We start from the raw sequence: 18431 nt of genomic DNA, 5'->3' as shown, positions 1-18431 counted from the left end.
GAAGTAAATTTATTATTGCAGATTTTTGAAATAGAATTAAACTTTTATGAAAAGTTTGAGATTTCTGTATACGTTTCTCCTTCAATCACGTGCACATCCAAATGTTTAATTCACTTTCTCCATTCATCATAAAATTTTGAATGTTGATTATTTTTCCTCATCACTTTGCTGCCTGAAGACTTTTTAATCTGATCAGGATCCGTGATTCTTGAACTGTTTGCAGATGCTCTAGAATTCCTGTCAAAGATGTAAAGACAAATTCTGAGGTCTATGGCTTGCTCAAAGATTTTTTTAATTTGATTTTTTTTTCAAAGTGAATAACAAGCATCGTTCTTTTACAGCAGTCAAGCCATTGGTATTTTACTATTTACATTTCCTTGGATAAATTATTTCCAGGTGTCTTGATTTGCAATGTAATAGACACTTAAGCAGTGTATTACAGTTTAAAACTTTCACCATTTGAGGTGTAATGCTGCTGTTAAATTATGTCGCCTGGCTATATTTTAAGTGTTCTTATATTTGCTACAAGTGTTAAAGCATAACTGTATATGCTCAAATTTCTGTAATTGAATTTGTTCACATTGCCTCCCAAACCACATAATTGCTATAGATGATTTTAACTTACAATGGGGAAAATTCTGTATTTTTTGGTAATTGATTGAAAAAGGCTGCGCTGCGTTGAAATGTCAAATTGAGTATTAATTCTACGAGGTAATACTGACTCCTCATTTTCATAGCACCATAATATCATGAACCAACCAAACAAAAAGCCACTGAATAAAAATAAGAAGAAAGACAAATCTGAAAAGAAAGACAACAGTGAAAGTAAAGAAAACAGAGAAGTGCAGAAAAACGAAGAAGAAAAGTCAACAATCGAAGATGAATCCCAGGGATCTTCACAAAAGGGGAAGAAAGGTATGATTTGCACAGAAACTTCATGGCCTGTTTTCAGCATTTTTAAAATTTGTTTTGGGTATTTACTTCCAATTTCTTCATCTGTGTATTTTAAATGCTCAATTTTTTGAGTTCTAATTCAACTGTTGCACTGCCTGTTGGAATTAATCAGCATTTGTACCATACGTACACTGCTGTCTTCCTTTTTTTAAGAATTTAAAAGCTTGTAACTATATTTTTGACTCATTGGTATGATTTTAGCCTGGCTCAATTAGATTTTCTCTTTTGCTCCCACAATGTGAACCACTATTTTTAAAAAAAAGTTTACCATTGAATATGGGCAAACTAAAGGCAGTTTCTACGTATGGTGTGCACTCAGATACCAGGCTTTTGATTCACTTCCCTATATACATAAGACAAATGTTAATGTTACAGTTTAAACTATAAACTCAATTTTGTCCATTACGGGACCTAAGTTGTGGACATGTTTTCTATATTTTTTAATCCGGTTGTGGAATGCGGGTGTTGCTGGCTTGCCTGCCTGCCTTTACTACTTCTCCTAAGTTGACTTCGAAGTTGCTGGCGAGCTGCCTTCTTGAACTGCGGCAGTCCACGTGCTGTAGGTAACCCCACAATTCTGAGAGGGAGGCAAAGCCATGACTTTGATCCAACAACACTGAAGGAGCAGTGGTATAGTTGCAAATCAGAATGGTGGGTGATTAGGAGGTGGTGGTGCTCCCATGTATCTGCTGCCCTTATCCTTCTAGGTGGAAGTGGTCATGAGTTTGGAAAGTGTCGTCTAAAGATCATTGGATTTTTGAAGTGCATCTTGTAGATAGTACATGCTACTGAGCATCAGTGGTAGGGGGACTGGATGCTTGTGGATGTGGTGCCAAGCAATCGGATTGCTTTGTCCTGCATGGTATCAAGCTGCTTGAGTGTTACTATAGCTGCAGCTATCTAGGCCAGTGGAAGAGAGTATTCCATCACATGTCTGTCTTGTGCCATATGGATAGAGGGCAGATTCTGGGGAGTCAGGAGGTGAGCTACTTGCTGCAGAATCCCTAGCCTTTGAGTTGCTCTTGTAGCCACTGTTGGGTCAGTTTGAGTTTCTCAATGGTAACCTCAAGGATATTGATTGTGGGGGATTTAGTGAAGGTAATAACATGGAACGTCAAGTGGTAATAATGAGATTCTGTCTGTCTTGTCTGTCATTGGAAATGGTCATTGCCTGGCATATGTGTAGCATGAATGTTACTTGACACTTGTCAGCCCAAGCCTGCATACTATCTGGATCTTGCTGCGTTTTTTCCTCTTTAAAATGATTGACTGACTGGATTTCTTATAACCAACTCTTATTTCTTGGCAGTTGTGCTTATCAGATGTAACTATAAATTGGCACAATTTTTCTTGGTAGCTTTGGTTTGTCAGAACATACGTTAATGGCTTATGTATTTGCATAATTCTGTTACTTTTTTTCTAATAACTGGTTTCCTCCAATTTTAAATCAAAGCAGAATGGAAACTATATTGTAATGCTTCATAGTTTACATATTTAATAAACATTCAAATCCTGTATGTACAACAGCACTTGGAAAGCAATGAGACTGGAAAAATTCACAAACTAACAATAAATTGCTCTCCAATGATTGTTAGTGATATAGAATCTGCACATACGTAGCTTTATTTGTGACCCCTGGTTCACTTGAAAGTATGTCATAACCGGGATTGTATTTTGACGGAGAATTATTATTATTTGGAACACCCCACCCTGGGGAAAAGACCTTGATTATTTCACCCTATCTATGCCCCTCATGAGCTTCTATAAGTCACCCCTCAACCTCTACTCCAGGGAAAATAGTCCCAGCCTATTCAGCCTCTCCCTAGCAGTCAAACCCTCCAACCCCGGCAACAACCTTGTAAGTCTTTTCTGAATCTTTTCAAGTATCATAACATCTTTCCTATAGCAGGAGGACCAGAATTGAACATTGGTTTAGCCACTTTTGGAATGCTATGTCCTATTTGTTTGCAACAGTGACACCCCAACTTCTATACTCGGTGCACTGGCCAATAAAGTAAAGCATACCAAACACCACCTTCACCATCCTGTCTACCTGTGACTCCACTTTCAAGGAACTATGAACCTCCACTCTTTGTTCAGCAACACTCCCCAGGACCTTGCCATCAAGTGTGTAAATTCCACCCTGATTTGCCTGACCAAATACAGCACCCCACTTTTCCTTAAACTAAACCTCATCTGCCACTTGTAGGCCTATTTGCTCTTCTGATCAAGGTCCTGTTGTACTCTAAGGTAACCATCACTGTCCGCTCCAGAACCAGTTTTGGTGTCACTTGCAAACTTATTAACCATTCTTCCTATATGTGCATCAAATCATTTTCTATAAATGACAAAAAGCAGTAAACCCAGCACTGATGCTTGTGACACACTGCTGTTCTCAGGCCTCCAGTCCAAAAAGCAACTACGTCCAACTGTCTCCTACCTTCGAGCGAATCTTGTATCCAAGTGGCCATTTTGAAGGTGTGATTTGTTTACAATTGTTGTGATATCAACTCAGAAGAAGAAAAGAAAATCAACAGTAATCCTCTGCTGACTAAGATCCAACTCTTCTCTTCCTATTACACACACTGTCCTTCCTTCAGATTAGAATGTTGAAACAAAAATTAATAGTTAAGTGTCAAACTGACATACCAAGTGTTGTTTCACAGATAGAAGATATGCGACCCTGGAATTTCCTGCCTATTTCTCTGCTTGCTGTTCTCTGGGATTGAGTTCACAATATTCTGTCAAGAAAGAAAACAGTTATTTTTGCATTCTCTCAGTATTTTCAAAATTTTATCCAGTGTTATTTGCCGTTCTGTGCTTAGTATCGATTGTAGGCAATCTTGCAGAAACTCCATATGCTGCAGGATGTCAACTGTTCGTCTCAGAAGTTGCTTGACTGCTAACATTGCCAAAACACTGGCTATCAAATGATAGCTTCATGGTGTTGCCCTTATAAAGTCTTAAATAGGCAGTAAATTCCAGGGTCACAGATTTTCTACCTGTGGAACGCAACTTGGTATGTCAGTTTGACACTTGATTATTAATTTTTTGTTTCAACACTCTCCAACCTGAAGTAAGGACAGCTTATGTATAATAGGAAGAGGAGAGTTGGATCTTAGTCACTAGAGGATTACTTTTAATTTTCTTCTAAGTTGATATCAGAATCATCTCATGGAATTTTACAATACTGAAGGCTGTTCAGCCAATTGTGCCATTGAAAAATTCATCAGACTTGACATGGAATCTTGGCACAGGTACTTCCTACCTGTTCTAACTTTTTTGGAAAGTGATTTTTCAATTAGTCCTATTCCCTTGCTCTTTCCCTAGAGCCCTTTTTGAAAATGAGCCAAAAATATTTGAAGTAGAAGGAGAAGTAGACCAGCTAAATATATAAAATGTACCCAATTGTTTTCACATTTTCTTAAGTTTTGAATATTTTATGTGCCATATAAGCAATTTCAGGATTAGAAACCCTTCTGCTGCTGTCAGTCAACTGTTAGGCTTAGAATCTAGGAAAGGTAGAACCTCTAACTTTTTCCGGTTATTGTTGAAACTGCTTCCACCTTTTTCAGGTACTGAAGGCCTTGCTGTGGAGCTGTATTTAGAATAGAAATCTCTTCTTAAAAAAAAATTGGTAGATGTTTGTACTTTCCATAACTAAGGTCTTTTTGTTTCTCACTGTAGATTAGCCCCGTGATTAGTCTCGTGTCTTGAACTGAGAGATCCTCCTGAAATAGAATTTTCACGTTTTGAGTGAAAGTCTCAAACTGCATTGCAATAATATACCAAAACAAAGTTACTGAAAAAGCTGTAAGTCTGGCAGCATCTGTTGAAGAAAAAAATCAGTCAACATCTCTGGTCCGGTGACCCTTCATCAACGCAGATACCTTACGTTGTGGTGTGCTAGAATGTTACCATTCAATTAATATGGACCGAATGTAGCTAACTGACATTAGTGTAGTTTAGCAAAAACCAGAATCGCTGGAAAAGCTCAGCAATTCTGGCAGCAACTGTGACTTTCATTGCTCAGCTATACCGTGGTCTGTTAATCTGAGTTGTTTTTTAGTCAATCATTATTAAATGTTTGAACTTTACTGGTATTTTGTTACCTTAATAGTCATTTTTAAAACTCCTTTTGCAAGTTGAATCATTTACCTGCTTAGTTTTATTATCTCCATTCATTGTTTTTGAGTGTAGTGTTGCGATAGGGGGCAAATATTTTGGCATTTTCAATTCAAAACGCAATTCTTTAGGATTGTTTCATTTGATTCCTGTAAAATTATTTCAAAGGCTATTGTTATATAAGTGCTCACAATCATCCTTTTTGTTTTAAAATATTTTAGCAAACAAGCATAAATGGGTTCCTTTACAACTGGATGAAGTGAAACAAGATGGACAAGAAAGGCCTAGCTCACGTAACAGTTCAAGATCTCAGGCAGATACAACACGATCAATGCAAAACAACAAAAGAAATGATTATTCAAGAAGTAAGTACCGAACACACACACACTTTTTGATAAGTGTGTGTTTATTTTTAAGCATGCCCAGGATTTTACATAGAAATAGCTGTTGCAATATCTAAGAGACTCCAGTGCAAACTCATGCTTTCCTTGTCTCTTGGATATCAGCAATGTCAGTAAAGCACATGTAAACTTTGTCAAATTCAGATTATTTTCAGAGCATGGACTGAACCTTAAAATGGTCAAAATATTTTTGCTAAACTTACTGTAGCGCACAAGATGAGTGTTTTCTTCAAAAAAATTTTTGAAGAACAGCTGACCAAGAATCGTGAGAAGCCAACGTAAGTTATCCAGCATTCAGTTGATTGATACTGATTGGTCTAGAGAGTCACTTAGTTTACAAGGCAGTCTGATGCCAAGTGTGTGGGTTCAATTTTCACACTAGTTGATTTGTCATGAAGGACACTCCTTCTCGACCTCTTCCCTTGCCTGAGGCGTAGTGGCCCTTCAGCTAAATCACCACCAGTTACCTATCTCTGAGAGAGTCGACCTATAGTTCTCCAGGACAATGATGACTTTACCTGTACTTTACTGACTGGTCTGCAGAAAATCGACTGAGTGTTTACAAATTTTATTTTCTCCAGACAGCGTGCCAAGTGATTTGTTGAGGAGTAAAATGATAAAACGTGACATTGGGAGCTATTTGTACACATTCATGGTTCAGGTTATCAAAGTGTGAATCTTTTACTACTTTAGCATTTCCAATGGAAATGACACTAATGTCTGTAAAGTAGTTTTCATTTGAAGCACATGACCCATGTAAAAGTACTGAGGCCTGAAAATGTGCTTGATGTCACCCAGAGCAAGTGTGACAATACTAGGTCAGCTCCCCAAAACATTTGTATCTCTAACTGATGTTAATGGAGCCAACATCAAACTGAAACCATCAACCTACCTGGCAGCATTTAAGTGACTGTGGAGATAACTTGAAGCTGTTACAATTTTTCAGCTTTATATGGGCCACCTTTGAGTTGACAGGATGACGACAACTTTCCTGTGGCAAGGGGAGGAGCCATTGAGGCCTTCTCTGTTTTTCATGAAAAGATCAATTTTTTTTTAAAAAAAAATTCCGTTAGACCTACAGACTTCTCCAAAAGGCTTTCCCCTCCACTGATTTGTACAAGGATTTTGAGACACAGTCACCCTCCCTCCCTTATATGCTTCAGCAGTATTCAGTCCTGCCAGTGGGTTTGTTGGCTCCCCGAAAAGCCTTGGATGCCACTTATTGATCTTCCAGTCTTGAGAGACTTCTTTTAATTGAAACCCACCATCAGGTGAGCAAGCAAGAACTAGCTCAAATACCTGAAAAATTCTAAAAGCAGAAAATTCTATCTAGTGACTCCTCCAAGTCAAGAAAATAGAGTGACAGAAAGCATCGACACTGAGTTGTGATATATGATTTAAGTTGTTTCCTGTCATGATCACTGACTTTAAAATGACCAGAAATTTTAGAACGGTGTCCTTGGTAGCTGCACTTGAATAATACAAACTCATTTTTGTGAAGGTTGGCGCCGAGATGACAAGCGCGATAGAGACAGAAGGGATGATGCTGATGAAGTTGGTAGTGTTAGAAGTGAAGGTGGTGGTGTACGAGGCAGTTTCAGAGGCCGAGGCCGAGGCCGGGGTCGAGGTCGAGGGCGTGGCAGGGGAAACTCACGTGGTAAGTGTATGTGAATAGAATTGATGTATTAATTCCATCAACCGTGCGTCTTGTTACAACCTAGAACGCGAAACACAAGGAAACTGCAGTGGTTGAAGAAAGTGGGTTTTATGTAATGAATACCTCCACCCAACTTGCACAGCAGTGGATAACCATTCTGTTTCCGAGACTGAATGTCTTAGGGTTTCTATCACTGGCAATGTAGTCGATATCTTTGAAACCTCCAGGAATGCCTCCAATATTTGGAAACTCTGCTGCAGTACATCAGGGATTGCTGAACTGACAATAGCTTACTGGCCCATGCATGGACAACACAGCATTTCAAACAAACATCAATAGACGTAGCTTGGAGGGGGGGGTCTCTGTAAAACAGCCTGTAGATTTATAATCAAAGAATCCCTACAGTACAGAAAGATGCCGTTTGATCCATCGAGACTGCACTGACCTCCGAAGGGCATCCCAGCTTCCCATCCTATCCCCGTAACCTTGCATTTACTGTGGCCAACTCAGCTAATCTCCACATCTTTGGACTGTGGAAGGAAACCAGAGCACCAGTGGAAATCCACACGGAGAAAACATGCGAACTCTACACAGTACCAAGGACCCAAATTCTGCTCTGGCCTTGGGAGACTATCTGTGAGGCAACAGCGCTAACCATTTAGCTACTGTGTTGTCTTAAGATTTGACCCACCACTCAGAACATTGTACAACTCAATCAGATTCCCACCTCAGCACCTTCTCTGTTCTAAGGAAAAGATCTCTAGCCTATGCAGTCTCTCTTAATAGCTGAATTGCTCCAGCCCAAACAACTCCTTAACCAATGACTAGTGTTTAAGGAAAACTGTGTAGTAATGCCCTGACTTTAATATTGGATCATGTCAGAGTAAGGGGCTGCACGTGCCACTTGACTGCTACTTTTAAGTAGTAACAATTATTCATACTCATATCTTGAGCATGGTTGGCTGATCCCCTTATAGAACATATCAAAGTTTACCTTAATTGTGAGATTGTACGCTTTCATGGATGCACAGCCACCTTGCTAAAACTAAACAGGTAATTTGATTTCTGGGGTCTGCTGCTTGACCTATTTGAATTCCATAAACTGCATAACGCAGCTATAAGCTCTATTGTTCAAAATTTAAGTGGTTGTCTCTTTGGCTCAGGAGCACATTGCCAGTTTGTGTTCATCAAGAATGACAGATGATTCATGGCTGAACATAGTTTTTGTGTGAAAAGGACATTTTGATTTCATAAAATTACAAAGAATTTTCCAAGATTCATGTGATTTTCATTCATTGTTTTCATAGGGTAAAAATGGAGACTTAATCCATTTAAGGGCTAGCATTGGCTAATATTATTGATAGTTTTCTGAGGAATTTCAGAAGTAATTAATTTTGATAAACGTCATGTTTATACGTGATTGAGAAACTTCTGTTTTAAATGAAGAAATTTGAGGTTTCCATCATAGGAGTTGCAATTATCCTGGGCTGAGATACTGAAAATAAGCTTTAAGTAGCATATTTAAGTAATGCATGGTGTGCAAAAATTTATAGTCCTGTGAAGTGACCAAACATGCACAGAAGCATAAGATTTGAAGCTTTGTATGATTAACATTCAAATGTGAATGTAAGTTTTCTAACACAACTGATTTAGGTTACTTTCTCCTCAGTGAATTACGACTACCCGTATGGGTATAAGCAATCATATGATACCTCTGACCAATATATACCAGAATACAACACTAACATGATGTACTATTATGATGATGGAAGTGGAGCCCAGATGTACACAGTGGATGAAACCTTGCTGAAGGAGTACATTAAGCGACAAATGTATGTGACATTTCTTGTGATATTATTGCAATGCTTTCTCAATGACATCCTAGTTGGGAAAATATTTTAATGTAGGTGTTTTGTTTTTTAGTGAATACTACTTCAGTACAGAAAACCTGGAAAGAGATTTCTTCCTACGGAGGAAGATGGATGAACAAGGTTTCCTACCCATTTCCCTGATAGCCAGTTTCCACCGGGTACAAGCTCTAACTACAGATGTAAATCTCATTTTGGAGGTAATGCCTTTCTGTTTCTGAAATGTAAAATGCAGAAAACGGGTTGAACTTTTGTTTTCTGCCTACTACCCATCCTCCCTGACCTGTGTTGACTCGAGTTTGAGAACGCATTAATTTTAAAATTCTTAACCTTGCTTTCAAGACCCTCCGTAACCCTGTGCATCCTCATCTTTGTAACCTCCTCTGGCCTTCCTACATTTCCAAGCTAATTCTGCCGTCTTGCAAGTCTCCAAATTATGTAATTGATGATGTAACTGTGAAGTGCCTTAGAATACATCGCAATGTTAAAGGTGATAATTGCAAATTTTTGTGTAAAAGATGTGCATGCCTTTGAAGGGAGTTACTTTCTCAGTCTGCAAGTATGATTTATTAAAGTTAATTTATTGAAATGTCTGATGTTTTGTATGATGCATGTCATTTTGCTGTCAAATGTTTATTATATTTCACTCCAAACAATGTGCTTCGACCATCAATGAGATTGATCAATCTTGGTGTTAATTTGAATGGATGGGGTGTGGAGGGAGCATAGAAATAATGGATGGGACACCAGGAGGACTTACTGTTTGAATTCTGTTGGAATCTTCTTATCTGAAGGGTCGGCATGATCTAAATTCATCCAAAGACTGCATTTTTAGCTAATGCAGCAACTTCCTGAATTACTACACGTTAAGTCTCAACTTAAATCATTACTTAAAACGTTTGGAAGGCTCAGAGGGGAGGGTGTCAACTGATGGTCATGAAGGCAATGAATTTTTAACTAAAGTACATAATGGTACAAAATTATTGCATTTTGTAGGGTTGAATTTCCCAAATTTTGAACACCGCTATTAGCAAAATACACTGTTTTTAATATGCATGAAATATTGATGTTGCAACTAAGAAGGAATTGATTTGCATTTTAAACAGCTTGAATGTGTCTCAAAATTGTCCAACTGTGCATGTATGTGGCATTCCTGTTTATGAAACAATATGTTAAACATGACAGTGTATCTGACTGCCACATACGGATATGAAATGCTATTCTTTCCACTACTGGAGTAAGTCCCAAGGCGGATATTGTTTGAATTTAATTCATAGCCGTTTTGTGCTTGTAATTTGCCTTTATTTTGCTGAAAACAAGGTTTGTTCCAAATTTCATATTCCAGCTTTTTTCCCCTCTTGAGTAGTGGTAATGACTCATGCCAGTTTACATGAGTAAATAATTTTATTTGCTGTTTTTCTTTGAAACTTAGTGTTATAAATCTGCAAGTTAATTTTGATGGATTTTGAAATATATTTTCAGAAGTTTGACAGAGATTGATGTGCTTAGTAATTGCCATTTTATTAGGGCCAGTTAGCTCAGTTTGCCAGTGTGATACTTAACACCTTTTGCAGTGTTAGTTCCTGTTCCGGTCAAGTCATTTCTTGATGCTTGCCTCTTCTACATAATGGAAAGACTGCTATAGATGTGTGAGGAGCAGCAATCATTAGACACCGAGCGTGCTACATGGAGAAAACCTCTACTTTGTCAATGCTTTTTGTTTAAAGGGCTTTAATTCCAGCCCATCTTGTTGTAAACTAGTCAAGTATAAATAATCTTTTCCTGCATGCTACACTTAACTCATGTTTGATACTTTAGAATTCTGAAACTTGGTTTAGATTTGTCAAAGTTGCAAATATGTTAAAAGTAATGCACTGAAAGGGGGATAAGGTAGGCATTGGAAGGATGGGAACCCCAGTAATTGAGTCCTGCTAAGTTTCAAAGTGCATGCATGACTTTTAATTGTGAAGATACTTTTCCAAAACTTTCTTAATGTTCCAGTCCATAATATAAAATTTTTGTCATTCAGGTGCAAATAGTTTTAAATGGATTTCTTTCTTGCAGTAGTAAAACATTCTGGTACAGAAGAAAACCATCCAGTGCTTTTGTCTATACCATTTCTTACTTAGAGCTGTCATTCTGCTCCCTTTGTTTCCTCCTACGTGCCTAATTGTGCTTGTTATTTCTTTTGAAGAAATATTTTTTGCCCCTCCATACTTCCTGCATTTGCAGCCATGTTCTAACAACTGTCTTAACAAATTTATCTGATTGTCTTGTCTTGTTTTCCTTCCTTCACGTACTAAAATATTAAATTGATGGTATTCAAGGCAGCGGGAGTAATTGTTTTCTTTTAATCCTATCAATATGTTTGGAATTTGAATAGCCTAATGAATTGATGTGCCTCAAGATTTACCTCATTTAAATTTTCATCCTGACAAATTTGACTTCATTGAACGTTCTGTGATGAGACCCCCAAGACTGCACACACTACTATTGACAGTGACATTTCCTTTAGATTTAATCTTGCCTGTCAGTATGGTGTTCTGACAACTTTGAGTTTTCAGAGTAAATTCCATCTTTAATGTGAATGACTGGGAAATTTGTCTGAAGAAAATTCAGAGCACAACAAATGAGGTTTAACAAAATACACTACGTCAGTGGTTCTAGATTGGCTAAAGTGAGTGTGATTGCCTGTCAAGCATTCCTGACTGGTTGATCCTTTATAAACTTACAAAGGTGACCACTAAATGTATTGGTGAGAGGATCAGTTTAAAGAACAGATTTCAATAGGAAAAGTGACACCATTCCACATGCACACCAAAAAACAGTAAGCACTTTGTTTTACAGAACCACCTCAATGAATTGTACTGTCTGTCATTTTATTTAAAAGATCTAATCTTAGCTATTTTCATCCCACAGAAGGTGGCATAAGTAATTAATGGATTATTATTGTATGGAAACTTGGGTGCAAACGTAAATCAAGTTATGCGTAGCTTGATGGTTTGAATATTTGATTGTGTTTGAAGTGAGACTGTTTTAAAAAAAGCCTTCAAGGGAAAAAAAATCAGTGTTTCAGAAAATAGGAAGTGGAAAAGATTTTTTTAAAAGTTTGATAGCGAGCAACAAGGTATGCTGTGTCACAGGGAGACCGAAACAAGTCGATGTCAGTAAGTGGGCAGTGTCAGCTTATGTTAGAGAAAACCTTTCAGTGGCAGAAGAGCTGTTGCAAGGCTAATAATCTCTAAATTTAGTTTGGATTGAAAGGAAATTCTCAGTGGTTTAATCTCAGTGAGAGAAGGAACGAGTGAAGAAAGCTGTGTACGAAAAGAGTTTTAAGAATTTGTGTTGTTTGGAAACAAAACTGTGCTATCACTGTCTGTGAAGGAGATATTAACTGAAGATGCTGTTGTGCTATTTTAAAAGCAAGTTTTAAAGTAGAAAAAGTGTGACCCCTTTACTGATGTTGAAGAATCCATAAAGTTTGTAAATGTGAAAATCTAAAAAAGTTTACTTTGGCTATTTGCCTCAATTAGTTGCATTGAGCAGAATACTTGTTTTGTTTTCTCTTTTCTCCGCTCCCCCACCCCAACAACCACCACCACCACCCTCTTTCTTTTTTTGTTTGTTTTTTTTGTATGCCATAAACTTTGTTCTGTTCATAAAATTACATTGGCAGGCATTTTGAGGGTGTTTTTAAAAAAAAACTTAATGTCTCACAGCAAAGATACTTTTGAGTAAGGAAAATAATTTGAGGAAGGGGATAAGCCAGCCATGGTTAACCAGGGAAGTTGAGGACAACAGGCAATTGCATGCTTTTTTTCCAATGGACCCGAGAATTAGCGAGGAGCTAGAGGATTGGGAAAGTTTTTAAAACCAACAAAGATGACCAAACAAATAATCGAAAGCAAGAAAATATGCATTTCAGGTAAACATTCTAGTTCAATCAAGACAGACAGCATGAGCTCCTTTTAAAGAAGGGAGGAAAAGGTCAAAATGCACATTGGCTCCTTAGTGATCAAGGATGGGGAAATAATAATGAAGAGTCAGGAAACGGCTGTAGAGTTGAATAGCTACTTTGTGTCAGTCTTCATGGTTGAGGACATTAGCATCACTCAAGTCTCTAAATCAAGTGGGAGGAGGAGAGAAATACAATTACTGTCACTAGAGAATCAGACTGTAAAATCTTTGTTGCGCACTCTCCATAGCCAGAAAATCAATCCTCCCGATAAGGAAACCAATACAACGCACAGTATTCTTAGGTGTAGTCTCACCATGGCCCTGTATAATTGCTCCTATATTCAAACCCTCCTGCTATGAAGGGCAACGTACTATTTGCCTTATTCATTACCTGCTACACCTACATGTTTACATTTGGTGACTATTGTATGGTACCCAAGTCTCACTCTACCTCCCCATTTTCCAATTTGCCTTTAGTCAAATAATCTGACTTTGTTTTTGCAACCAACGTGAATAACCTCACAATTATTCACCTCTGACACATTTGTTCACCCTACCTCCCAGCTTTGTCATGTGCAAACTTAGATATGATTTATATGAGGGAACTAAATCGAAGTAGTATCTTATAGTATGAATAGCTAAAGTCCTAGCACTGATCCTTACTGTACCTCACTAGTCACTGGCTGCCAGTGGAATAGGACAAAGCCTCTTTGTTCTTAGAGTTTGCTGACTGCCATCCAAGTCAAAATACACCCCCCGTATTAATTTTGTGCTAATCTCTTATCAAAAGCCAAGTAAATGATAGCCACTGCATGCACCCATCCCTCAAAAAAAAAATCATAGTTTGGATGTTGAATGGTGCTGTGTATTGGGCGAGTGTTCTTGAAAATAGCGTAGCATTAAAATCATCTACTCATATGGACAAATGACAAAAGCCATAGATAAGAGAATGCACACGGAAACCTCTTGTTATGGATCATTTAACTCATTTCCATTTGTATTTCGAATATCTCCAGGATTTTACCACATGTTAACTTGCCTAGTACATTGTTCTGAACTTTGGTAATTGTGATGTGTTGGCTGTGGTGTCTCCACTCATTTTGATCTTTTTGACTATTCACTTTATTTGAGCGCAAACTTAAAATTGAAATTCATTTTAGAATCTGTCGTTCAAATCTTTTTGTCTGTTTACCAATGCTCTTGCTGTGCTTTCAAAATCAGGCTTTAAAAGGGAGTACAGAGGTACAAATTGTGGACCAGAAAATGAGGAAAAAAGAGAGTCCTGAAAAATGGCCTATTCCAGGCCCACCTGTTTCTGACATTCCAAGAACTGACTTTTCCCGTTTAATTAACTGCCCAGAATTTGTACCTGGACAGATGTATGGCTCTCAAACTGGTAAGTATACTGTACATTGTTTAGTTTGAAATATTAGCCCACTGTCATTTGATAATGCACACACCTTGAATTTTTGATAGTTGGTTGCTGCTGCTTTCCACTTTTGCTTATGTTAGTGTCTCAATTTTGAAATCCCAAATATCTCCATGAACAGCAAGGTTATTGGACATGAACCAGTAAAGTAATATGCCTCAATTTAATGTAACCTGATACTTTGTCTTTACCCTACGGCACATATGCTTGCTTTAGGCTAAGGAAGGAGAGGCACTGACCTTGGAAGTTGCCTTCTCTTACTGCTGAAGAAGAATACATGGATGCAAGTGGCCATAGTGACAGGGCAAATATCAAAGAAGGAAAATTGTTGTCCAGTATTGGACATTCTTGTTTATCACGAGTGCTGTTAAAAAGCATGCCAACCTTTTTCATTTTTCTTTTTCGAAAAGCGGGTTGTTTGCCAACTAATTGTATTTTTTTGACTCTGTTCCCTGTCTTGTGTACTAACCTTGTGCTTTCTTCCTCATGTTGAAAGTCAACTTCGTTTGAGGCCAAGTGCCACTCTTGTTAGGCTAGTCTTGCTGGCAGCTTGATACAGTGTTGTGGTGTGATCAAAAAGGGCAATGCATTAGTTCAACTAGTGCACAGTAAATAAGATTCTCTGACAGTTACAGCACTGGAGATGCGACATTCAGTTCATGCTTTTTAAACAAAATCGCAAGTTGATCAGCCGAGGGTTTCAAAGCTATTTCGAGCATTGTGGATGTTTGACTTACATATAATTGTATGTAAGATGAGCTGCAGTTCTTGTACAATTGTGTTGGAATTTTTAAAAACAAATTCTTGCATATTTGCATGCTCTGTGCTGTTTGGTACAGCAAGGATATTGATGTTCAAGATAATGTATATAGACGTTACCAGGATTGAGAGCATGTGACCTTCAGGAAAGATCCAATAGAAACCTTTTAAACCCCTAAGCCTGTTTTTGTCATTTAATTAGATTATGGCTAATCTTTGACTTAACGCTGTGCACCTTCTTTTCCATATCCTTTATTTCCATATCCCTTTAATATCCTTTGTAACAACTATCATTCTCAGGATTTTAAATTTAACAACTGACCCGGCATTGCCCTCACTATGGAATGGAATTCCAGATTTCAATCACCTTATGCTTAAAAGATTTTTCTAGCTTCATTCCTGAGCGGCTTGGCTGTGATATAAAGCCATATTCCACATTGAGAGAGGGAGAGGTCGTCCCTCCACTGACAATCAAAGTTGTTTCTCATACCTGCTATATCCCTTCACTTCTTTATTGTCGAAAGTTCAATCATGTCAGCTTTTTAATCTCTGAAATTGCAACAGATGCAATCCTAGTCAGTTTTTGCAATTTGTAATTCCCCCCCTAGATTCCAGGTGTCGTTGCACTCTAATGTTTTTCTGAGGGTATGGTGCCTCGAACTGTCTAACAATACTCTGTAATCTAATCAGAACTTTTTATAGCCTCCTGACCTGTGACACTTTTTGTTCCAGTCCTCCGAAATAAAGGTTGACATTTCATTTCTCTTTGAGGCTATTTTTAGGCCTGTGCATGACATTTTAGTGATCGATGTGCGGGTCTCTCGACTGCTGTGCTACTAGCCTTTCACTATTTAGAAGGTAATCATTTTTTTATCTGAAGTAGGTTCTCACTAGTTTATAAGAAAATCTGTCACAATTCTGCCTGTTTGATTTTTAAATTTAAAAAATTACATTAATAGTTTATGCTTACATCTGCACTACTTACCATGATACCAGTCTTTGTAATACCAGTAAACTTCAACTGTCTTGCTTTCTGGGCCTCAGCATATTCTTGCAGGGCACTGTCAGTCAAATCTTGCCCATTATGCCACTGCATGTGTCTCCTTTTGTTCATCTTTTAATTTATCTTTAATTCCTTGAACTTAAATTAAAACAAGTGCTTAATGGCAGCCTTTATCAAATGCTTCAAAATCCATATAAATAACATCCAGAAACATTTCCCAATCTATTACTTTAATAAATTCTTTCAAAATCAGTTAGGGTCACCATGTATGAGCTACTCTTTACAAATCCATGACTGACTCACTCGGATCAGTTGAATTTTCAAGGTGATGCAAGTTATTTCCTGGCAACTTGTTAGGCTAACCTGGTTGGTTTCCACCTTGCACCTTCTCTTAAACAGCAGAGTTACATCCTAGATTTCCAATCTAAAGGAATAGTTCCTAAACAGAAAATTCTAGAAAACCATCAAAATATGAAAGAATTGCAGGTGCTGAGCAAGGTAAATTAAAAACATTAAATGCTGAAAACACACCTTCAGCACCCGTGGAGTGAAAAACAATCCATGCTTCAGATGACAAAGCATCATCAGCTTGAAATGTTAATTTTGTTTCTCCACTGCTTCTGCTGACTGGAATATTTCCAACATTTTGAGTTTGGAAGATCATAAGGCATCTGAAGTGTTCTGACCCTTTTCCCCATTTCCCTCTGGCCCCTCTGGGTCTGAAGGGCTGTTGACCCCATTGACTTGGTGGTAACTTTGGAGGCAGGAAATTGCTGTCTCAATGATGTAGAAGCCATGACTTCAGGCTACTAAATGTTATAACTAAGTAGAGGCAGGCTTGTCCCTCACTTTGACCAATGGTTGGACCCATTATCTTCACATGAAATTTTAGTAAATATTTTCTATAACTATCATTTAGATTTAATAATATGCAATGAGCTAGATTTTATGAACAGGCTAACGATGCATTCGCATTTATCTGATGATGCTCCCAAATGCTGTGGTCAGCATTCTGGCTGCCCTTGTAACAATCCTCCTGCCTAGCAATTACTCTTATTGTTGGATATGATCTGTTTCTGCAATTTGTCTCAACTGAGTTACTCTTTTACTGTATGGAATTCGTGACATCTGAATTCTGAAAGTGCGCCTTTCAGGGTTATTAACTGCTGTCTTGAGCAAACTTTGCAACTCCTTTCCCTCCCTCGTTTTAGTGTTTACTACTTTTTTGCTGTATCCAGAGGTGTTGTTTTATACATTTGAATGTTTGTGTTTTTTTATTAACCACCGCCAGTAAATCATCCGTGCTTTCCAGTTGATTATTTGCAATATGTTAGTGATCCTGTCTCCCAGGCCCAACCATCTTTTAACTGCGTCTTTAATTAACTTCGCTCAATCATGTGGTCAAAGGTGAGGATTCACTGATTTTTGCTCAATGTCCAATAACATGTGAAATTCCTCAGTGAATTAATCCTCATCCATATGCAGCAAGATGTAGACAACATCCAGGCTAGCCACAAGTGTCAAGCAATGATCATTGTCAACGAGAAAATCTAACCATCAATCCTTGACATTCAGTGACATTGCATTGTTGAATCCCCCACTAGCCCCCAGGAGGTTAATATAATTGACCAGTAATTCAACTAACCATAGAAATACTGTGGTTACAAGAGCACATTGGAGGCTAGAATTTCTGTGGTGAGTGACTTTTCTTGTGTCTTTCCCGTGCCTGTCTGGTGTCCACAGGGTACAAATCAGGAATATGATGAAATGCTCTTCAATTGTGTTGAGTGCAACTCTAACAATTCTCAAAAAAAACTTGATATATCCAGGATACACAATCCTGCTTGATTGGAACCTCCATCCACTATCATGACTACCAAAGTGTGTACCATCTGCAAGATGCACTGCACTAACTCATCAAGCATCCTCCAACAGCACATTCCTAATATCAAACCTCTACTACCTAGAAGAACGTGAGCAGCAGGTGTATGGCAATAACGCCAACTGCATGTCCCTGCCAAGCCTAGCACCATCCTAACTTGAATCTGTAATTATCATTCTGTCATTGTCACTTGGTTCAAAATGCTGGAATTCACTCTGTAAAATGCCCCGACAGCCCAAGGACTGCAGTAATTGAAGAAGGCTACCATCTCCAGGCACTTAGGGGCTGAATGCTAGCTTATCCAGCAAGGCCTGCAACACATGAAGTAGTAAAATGAAATATCTGACCTCCAAGTAAACAAATCACAGCTTTCTTGATAAGGATGGGTCTTGCTGT

General features: G+C 38.1%; 1 protein-coding gene and 1 long non-coding RNA gene across 9 annotated transcripts in view; one reads left to right on the top strand and one right to left on the bottom strand.

Annotated features, from left to right (window-relative positions):
* Positions 1-18431, bottom strand: part of LOC125453159 (uncharacterized) — a 167941-nt gene that overhangs the window by 62583 nt on the left and 86927 nt on the right. For 2 of the 3 annotated variants that reach the window (XR_009443960.1, XR_009443980.1), the window contains one exon: positions 3604-3695. This is a non-coding gene — a long non-coding RNA (uncharacterized LOC125453159). Of the gene's footprint in view, positions 1-3603; positions 3696-16135; positions 16292-18431 lie in introns of all 3 variants that reach the window. The other variant, XR_007247710.1, reaches the window with a different exon arrangement.
* Positions 1-18431, top strand: part of LOC125453112 (la-related protein 1B-like) — a 106279-nt gene that overhangs the window by 42047 nt on the left and 45801 nt on the right. For all 6 annotated transcript variants that reach the window (XM_048532240.2, XM_048532262.2, XM_048532257.2 and 3 more), the window contains exons 5-10: positions 738-915; positions 5301-5444; positions 6982-7137; positions 8807-8969; positions 9061-9205; positions 14184-14358. In XM_048532240.2, coding sequence (XP_048388197.1) covers positions 738-915; positions 5301-5444; positions 6982-7137; positions 8807-8969; positions 9061-9205; positions 14184-14358 — 961 coding nt within the window. The remainder of the gene's footprint in view (positions 1-737; positions 916-5300; positions 5445-6981; positions 7138-8806; positions 8970-9060; positions 9206-14183; positions 14359-18431) is intronic.

This window comes from Stegostoma tigrinum, chromosome 1, assembly GCF_030684315.1.
Source record: "Stegostoma tigrinum isolate sSteTig4 chromosome 1, sSteTig4.hap1, whole genome shotgun sequence".
NCBI lineage: Eukaryota > Metazoa > Chordata > Chondrichthyes > Orectolobiformes > Stegostomatidae > Stegostoma > Stegostoma tigrinum.
The sequence above is the reverse complement of the archived record's forward strand: the minus strand, read 5'-3'. Positions and strand labels throughout refer to the sequence as shown.